The sequence below is a fragment of the Penaeus chinensis genome, chromosome 38 (genome assembly GCF_019202785.1).
Source record: "Penaeus chinensis breed Huanghai No. 1 chromosome 38, ASM1920278v2, whole genome shotgun sequence".
Classification (NCBI taxonomy): Eukaryota; Metazoa; Arthropoda; class Malacostraca; order Decapoda; family Penaeidae; genus Penaeus; species Penaeus chinensis.
The window spans coordinates 7244851-7252350 of NC_061856.1; the positions used below are offsets into that span (position 1 = coordinate 7244851).

General features: G+C 51.2%; 1 protein-coding gene across 20 annotated transcripts in view; it reads left to right on the forward strand.

Annotated features, from left to right (window-relative positions):
• Window positions 1-7500, forward strand: part of LOC125045785 (longitudinals lacking protein, isoforms A/B/D/L-like) — an 81243-nt gene that overhangs the window by 23164 nt on the left and 50579 nt on the right. The window contains exons 5-6 of one of the 20 annotated variants that reach the window (XM_047643249.1): window positions 2053-2400; window positions 2682-2823. The exons of 16 other annotated variants lie outside the window; for them this stretch is intronic. In XM_047643249.1, the coding sequence (XP_047499205.1) occupies window positions 2053-2382 (330 nt within the window). In that variant the 3' untranslated portion in view covers window positions 2383-2400; window positions 2682-2823. 3 more of the 20 variants (XM_047643241.1, XM_047643243.1, XM_047643231.1) reach the window with 3 other exon arrangements.

Consider the following 7500-nt stretch of genomic DNA (forward strand, 5'->3'; position numbering starts at 1 on the left):
TTATTATTATTATTATTATTTTTTTTTATGTTGATATGAAGTCTTTTTTTTCAAGTTTGACGCTACAAAGGATAAGAAATAATTTACACACCCAGTGCCTTCTTCATCTCACCGTGTCTTGAGTTGTGTACGACTCGGTTTCATTTTCTCCTCGTTAACAGTAGCCAGCATGAGGTAAATGTTTCATGAAGTCTAAACAATCGTTGTCTTGTGGGGTGGGGTGTGGAGGTGATTTTTTTTTATGCAGGTGGAGGGCATTAAGATTCCCCAAGAATTTTTTAGAAATCAGTAGTAGAGGCAGAGGAGGAGGAATGCTTTCTCTCTGAATCGGGTTGGGAGTAGCAGGTAGCTAGCGGAGAGAGGGCGCAGGAAGTCATGAAGTGGGTTATGGTTGCTTCGTTTGTGGTGGTGGCTTTGAGGCTAGAGCGATCGCTGGGCAGCTGTGACAGTCCACGCTGAGCCCACCTTCGTATTTTGCAGGAGGTGGTCGTCTCTGGGGATGGCTGCGGGGCTTCAGGAGGCGTGTTGGTGTGCCCCGTGTGTGGCAAGACGGCCCAAGGGCGGAACCGCCGACAGAACATGGACAACCACATGCTTACCCACACGGGGGAGAGGCCCTTTCAATGCTCAATGTGCCCGTACCGAGCCTCTCAGCAGGGCAACCTTAAGCGGCACCTCCGCGCGGTCCACAAGCAGGCGTCAGACGACCTGTGCGGAGGGCCGCCGCACTACCAGGAACTCGGCCCTTCGCTCATGCTGCACAGAAACGCCCCGCAGATCCAGTCTGGACAGAGCTATGACTCGGCACTGCAGAGCACTCGGGGCGAGCAGGCGCACTCGGATGCGCAGGCCGGCGGGTCCGTGCGGGAGGACGATCCTCCCTTCGGATTGCACTTGCGCCTCAAAAACGACCCGGAAATGTCCGTGGCTGCGACCCAGCCGGAGTCTGGCATCTGAGTGCTCGTGCCGCCCGGCGGAGTCCTCGGCCCCGGCGTGCAGGCCTTCGTTGAACACGGTCATTGTTCGGCTTGCATGAAGAGTGCACATGGACCGCCACGACCACTGCCACAGCGGGTCTCTCGACCTTCTCTTCTGTATGGTGCTTAGAGGAAATGTTGCTTGTAGAAATCGCATTTACCTAATTTAGTTCGGGAGAGCGGCCGTTCCTCAGAGGTGCCGATGGTGACCGTAGCTGCTGACGACACAGATACAAGTAGTTCCGAATAATCCCTCTGGGAGGTAGCGACGCAGAAGGCTTGGCGGGCGCGGAGCGGAGAACGCTGGGAGACTGAGCGAGACTGAGCGAGGTGTTGTTTGTATTGCAGGAAGGTGCGCAGGGGGAGCTGGAGGGTGAAGCGGGCGTGTCGACGCGCAGGCTGCCCTGCCCTAGGTGTTCCAAAGTCTTCCACGGGGCAAAACGGAAGTACCGGCTCGACAGACACATGCTGGTTCATTGGGGATTGAAGCCTTTCGAATGCCCTCACTGCTCGTACCGCTCTAGTCAGCTGGGCAACCTCACTAGGCACATAAAGAACGTTCATGCTCAGAGACCGACCTTAGATAGCGGAAACCCGCAGGCGACAAGTTCCCCTTTCCATGACAGAGCCACTTCGCGTATGCATGAGGTTGACGAGTGTCTGCAAGAAATTTACTTAAACCCGAATAACCAGAGCGTAGAAGAGACATCGTCTGTAACGTGAGTCGTCAGGACAGAGACGTAAAACAGGGCAGAAAAAAACAGGTAGACAAAGAGACAAAAAACTGTAAGGAACCTATTAACATTGCTGTGAGACGTGGAGTGCATTTGAGAATGTATGTTTTAAAAGCTTATATAAAAGGAAACAAAGTAGAGTATGCATCTGTATAGAATTGGTGATGATTGCATTCATAAACCAGGTGATTTGTGCAGAGCAGCAATTAGCTGTCACTAACAATGCACGGATGTTGAGTGAGGCCATCAAGTTGCCAAGTGTGGGCATGCTCACTGCCGACCTTGCTGAAGCTGTTCGCAGCTCTTGAGTCGTGCCCTGACCATGGCCTGGTGTGTTGCAGGCGGCGCTCATCGAGGTGGAGGCGGTGTTGGCAGATGAAGATGACGAGGAGTTGGTGCCCGAAGACATAGCGGTGGATGGAATGTGCGGGGACTCCACGCCGGCGTCCTCATGCCGGGTCTGCGGCAAGGTGTTTAAGGGCACCAAGCGCAAGTACCGCCTGGAGCGTCACATGGCCATCCACACGGGCGAAAAACCCTTTCCCTGCCCCATGTGTGAATACCGTGCGAATCAGAAGGAACATCTCAACAGGCATATGAGAAACCTGCACAGGGTCCTGGTGTCCCAGGGACCAGACCACACGCACCACGCTCACGCAGCTGCCACCTGATCACATACCACTCTAAAGGTCGGAACTACACCTTTGTCTTTTAAAATACTCCTTGATATAGCTTCCCCCAAACAAAAGATTTAATAAGATATCTGATTATGCCCGATACTTGATTTGGTTTTTCACTTGTTTATATCAAAAAGATCCAGCCAGAGAATGATTTACCTGTTGTATACACTAAGACAGTAGTCCCGGAGCTATGGCAGCATCATTTTATCATTGTAGGGCTCCGCGTAGCATGGGCAACGTGTTAAAAGCTAAAAGAAGCGAGTCTCTAGGTCGTGGCTTCTCCATTGCAGGATTCGGAGGACGGAGTGGATCGCTGTGCCCTTTGCGGCAAAGAGTTCACGGGGAAGAACAGGCGAAATAACCTGGTCCGCCACGTGAAGACCCACACGGGGGAGAAACCATTCTCGTGTCCCTGTTGCCCCTACCGTGCATCGCGCAAGGAACACATGATCCGACACTTAAAGAAGGGATCCTGCGTCTACCACCGATTTCGAGTCGGGGAGGAGGGGGCCGAGGGGTCCAAAGAGGACGCTGGGGTCAAGGCGGTCGTCGGCATGTACCTGGCGCAGCTCTCCGCCCAACCCGGCGCGCAGCCCAGCCGCCCGCCCGAGACCGAGCCGGATGTTGCTAGTTCATAATTCAACAAAAGACTTCTTTCAATCTTTTTTTTAACTTTTTTATTTATTGTATTAAATATCATACTCCTTTGCTGCTGCTGTGCACGCAAGAATTTCTTTTACATAGTCAAGTAATGTTGAGGCTTCCTACATAAAGATGTTCTTAATTTTTTACATATAAGTACTGATACGCTCTCCCTTTTTAATTTGGAAATATGTATAGTATTTTTAATGTTAAAACAAAAGTGATTGTCACTGGGAAATGTCATGTAAATAAGCTTAAGTGATAAGCATTCCTGATTGTTGTTCTCCTCTCGCATTATGATAACATTCCTGAAGAACAAACAGGTGACTTTTTAATGGATCTGTAATGGAGAGGCAAAGGAATTTTGTATTTTCCAAAAATCATGCTGATGATAAAACTATTTATGTAATTGTGAGGTCGTGATATATATATATCAAAACAACCGCTTTAGTTTTTTTCCTTATAGTAAGCCGTTTGTGTAGCTTTTTTGGGACAATAAAGAATTACATTTGTATATCGACCCCCGGATCTTTCCTTCACCTACATATAAATATAGACCTATGTCTCTCTTCTGTGCTCCCTCTCTCTTCTATGCTCCCTCTCCTATGCTCCCTCTCTCTTCTATGCTCCCTCTCCTATGCTCCCTCTCTCTTCTATGCTCCCTTTCTCTTCTATGCTCTCTCTCTTCAATGCTCTATCTCTCTCTTCTATGCTCCCTCTCTCACTTCAATGCTCTCTCTCTCTCTTCTATGCTCCCTCTCTCTCTTCTATGCTCCCTCTCTCTATTCTATGCTCCCCTCTCTCTCTTCTATGCTCCCCCTCTCTCTCTTCTATGCTCCCCCTCTCTCTCTTCTATGCTCCCCCTCTCTCTCTTCTATGCTCCCTCTCTCTCTCTTCTCTTCTATGCTCCCTCTCTCTCTCTTCTCTTCTATGCTCCCTCTCTCTCTCTTCTATGCTCCCTCTCTCTCTCTTCTATGCTCCCTCTCTCTCTCTTCTATGCTCCCTCTCTCTCTCTTCTATGCTCCCTCTCTCTCTCTTCTATGCTCCCTCTCTCTCTCTTCTATGCTCCCTCTCTCTCTCTTCTATGCTCCCTCTCTCTCTTCTATGTTCCCTCTCTCTCTTCTATGCTCCCTCTCTCTCTTCTATGCTCCCTCTCTCTCTCTTCTATGCTCCCTCTCTCTCTCCTCTATGCTCCCTCTCTCTTCTATGCTCCCTCTCTCTTCTATGCTCCCTCTCTCTCTCTTCTATGCTCCCTCTCTCTCTCTTCTATGCTCCCTCTCTCTCTCTTCTATGCTCCCTCTCTCTCTCTTCTATGCTCCCTCTCTCTCTCTCTTCTATGCTCCCTCTCTCTCTCTTCTATGCTCCCTCTCTCTTCTATGCTCCCTCTCTCTCTCTTCTATGCTCCCTCTCTCTTCTATGCTCCCTCTCTCTCTCTTCTATGCTCCCTCTCTCTCTCTTCTATGCTCCCTCTCTCTCTCTTCTATGCTCCCTCTCTCTCTCTTCTATGCTCCCTCTCTCTTCTATGCTCCCTCTCTCTTCTATGCTCTCTCTCTCTTCTATGCTCCCTCTCTCTCTCTTCTATGCTCCCTCTCTCTCTCTTCTATGCTCCCTCTCTCTCTCTTCTATGCTCCCTCTCTCTCTCTTCTATGCTCCCTCTCTCTTCTATGCTCCCTCTCTCTCTTCTATGCTCCCTCTCTCTCTTCTATGCTCCCTCTCTCTCTCTTCTATGCTCCCTCTCTCTCTCTTCTATGCTCCCTCTCTCTCTCTTCTATGCTCCCTCTCTCTCTCTTCTATGCTCCCTCTCTCTCTCTTCTATGCTCCCTCTCTCTCTCTTCTATGCTCCCTCCCTCTCTCTTCTATGCTCCCTCCCTCTTTCTCTTCTATGCTCACTCCCTCTTTCTCTTCTATGCTCCCTCCCTCTTTCTCTATGCTCCCTCCCTCTTTCTCTTCTATGCTCCCTCCCTCTTTCTCTTCTATGCTCCCTCCCTCTTTCTCTTCTATGCTCCCTCCCTCTTTCTCTTCTATGCTCCCTCCCTCTTTCTCTTCTATGCTCCCTCCCTCTTTATCTTCTATGCTCCCTCCCTCTTTATCTTCTATGCTCCGTCTCTCTCTTCTATGTTCCGTCTCTCTCTTCCATGCTCCGTCTCTCTCTCTTCCATGCTCCGGCTCTCTCCCATGCTCCGTCTCTCTCTCTTCCATGCTCTCTCTCTCTTCTATGCTCCGTCTCTCTTCTATGCTCCGTCTCTCTTCTATGCTCCGTCTCTCTCTTCTATGCTCCGTCTCTCTCTTCTATGCTCCCTCTCCCTCTCTCTCTTATATGCTCCCTCTCTCTTATATTTTCCCTCTCTTATATGCTCCCTCTCTCTCTTATATGCTCCATCTCTTATATGCTCCATCTCTCTCTTATATGCTCCCTCTCTCTCTTATATGCTCCCTCTCTCTCTTATATGCTCCCTCTCTCTCTTATATGCTCCCTCTCTCTCTTATATGGTCCCTCTCTCTTATATGCTCCCTCTCTCTCTCTTATATGCTCCCTCTCTCTCTCTCTTATATGCTCCCTCTCTCTCTCTTATATGCTCCCTCCCTCTCTCTCTCTCTTATATGCTCCCTCTCTCGTCTATGCTCCCTCCCTCTCTCTCTCTCTCTCTCTCTCTCTCGTCTATGCTCCCTCCCTCTCTCTCTCTCTCGTCTATGCTCCCTCCCTTTAATACTTACTCTCACACTCTCGTCTATGCTCCCTCCCTCTAATACTTACTCTCACTTACTCTCACTCTCACTTACTCTCACTCTCACTTACTCTCACTCTCACTTACTCTCACTCTCACTTACTCTCACTCTCACTTACTCTCACTCTCACTTACTCTCACTTACTCTCACCTACTCTCACTCTCTCTCACTTACTCTCACTCACTCACTCTCACTCTCACTTACTCTCACTCTCACTCTCACTCTCCCTCTCCCTCTCACTTACTCTCACTCTCACTTACTCTCACTCTCACTTACTCTCACTCTCACTCTCACTCTCACTCTCACTTACTCTCACTCTCGCTTACTCTCACTCTCACTTACGCTCACTCTCACTTACGCTCACTCTCACTTACGGTCACTCTCACTTACGCTCACTCTCACTCACGCTCACTCTCACTTACTCTCACTCTCACTTACTCTCACTCTCACTTACGCTCACTCACTAACTCTCACTCTCACTTACTCTCACTCTCACATACTCTCACTCTCACTCTCTCTTACTCTCACTCTCACTTACTCTCACTCTCACTCTCACTCACTCTCACTTACTCTCACTCTCTCTTACTCTCACTCTCACTCTCACTCTCACTTACTCTCACTTTCACTCTCACTTACTCTCACTTTCACTCTCACTCACTCTCACTTTCACTCACTCACTCTCACTCACTCTCACTCTCTCTCTCTACCTTCCCTATCTTCCCTATCTTCCGTTGTCTCTTTGTCTTTCCACCCCCTTCTGTTTCTCTCAACCCCCTTCTGTCTCCCTCTCTACCCCTTCTGTGTCTCTACTCTATTCTCTCCCCCCCTTCTCCCCACTCCCCTCTCCCCCCTTCTCCCCTCTCCCCCCCTTCTCCCCTCTCCCCCCCTTTCTCCCCTCTCCCCCCCTTTCTCCCCCCCTTCTCCCCTCTCCCCCCCTTTCTCCCCTCTCCCCCCCTTTCTCCCCCCTCCCCCCCCTTTCTCCCCTCTCCCCCCCTTTCTCCCCCCTTCTCCCCTCTCCCCCCCCTTCTCCCCTCTCCCCCCTTTCTCCCCCCCTTCTCCCCTCTCCCCTCTCCCCCCCTTTCTCCCCTCTCCCCCCCTTTCTCCCCCCCTTCTCCCCCTCCCCCTCCCCCCCCTTTCTCCCCTCTCCCCCCCTTTCTCCCCCCCTTCTCCCCTCTCCCCTCTCCCCTCTCCCCCCTTTCTCCCCTCTCCCCCTTTCTCCCCTCTCCCCCTTTCTCCCCTCTCCCCCTTTCTCCCCTTTCCCCCTTTCTCCCCTTTCCCCCTTTCTCCCCTTTCCCCCTTTCTCCCCTTTCCCCCTTTCTCCCCTCTCCCCTCTTTCTCCCCTCTCCCCTCTCCCCCCTTTCTCCCCTCTACCTCCTTCCCCCCTTTCTCCCCTCTACCTCCTTCCCCCCTTTCTCCCCTCTACCTCCTTCCCCCTTTCTCTCCTCTCCCCTTATCCCCCCTTTCTCCGCTCTACCTCCTCCTCCCTTTCTCTCTCTCCATCTTCCCTTTCCACCCCTCCCCCTTTCTCTCTCTCCATTTTCCCTCTCCACCCCTCCCCCTTTCTCTCTCCCTCTCTCTATCCCTTCTCTCCCCTCTCTCCCTCTCCCTCTTTACCTATCTCTACCCTTTCCCCCCTCTCCCTACCCCATCTCCCTCTATACCCCCTCCCCCTCTCCCTCTTGACCCCTTCTCCCCCACTCTCTACCCCCTCTCTCACTCTGCCTCTCTCTCCCCCCTCTC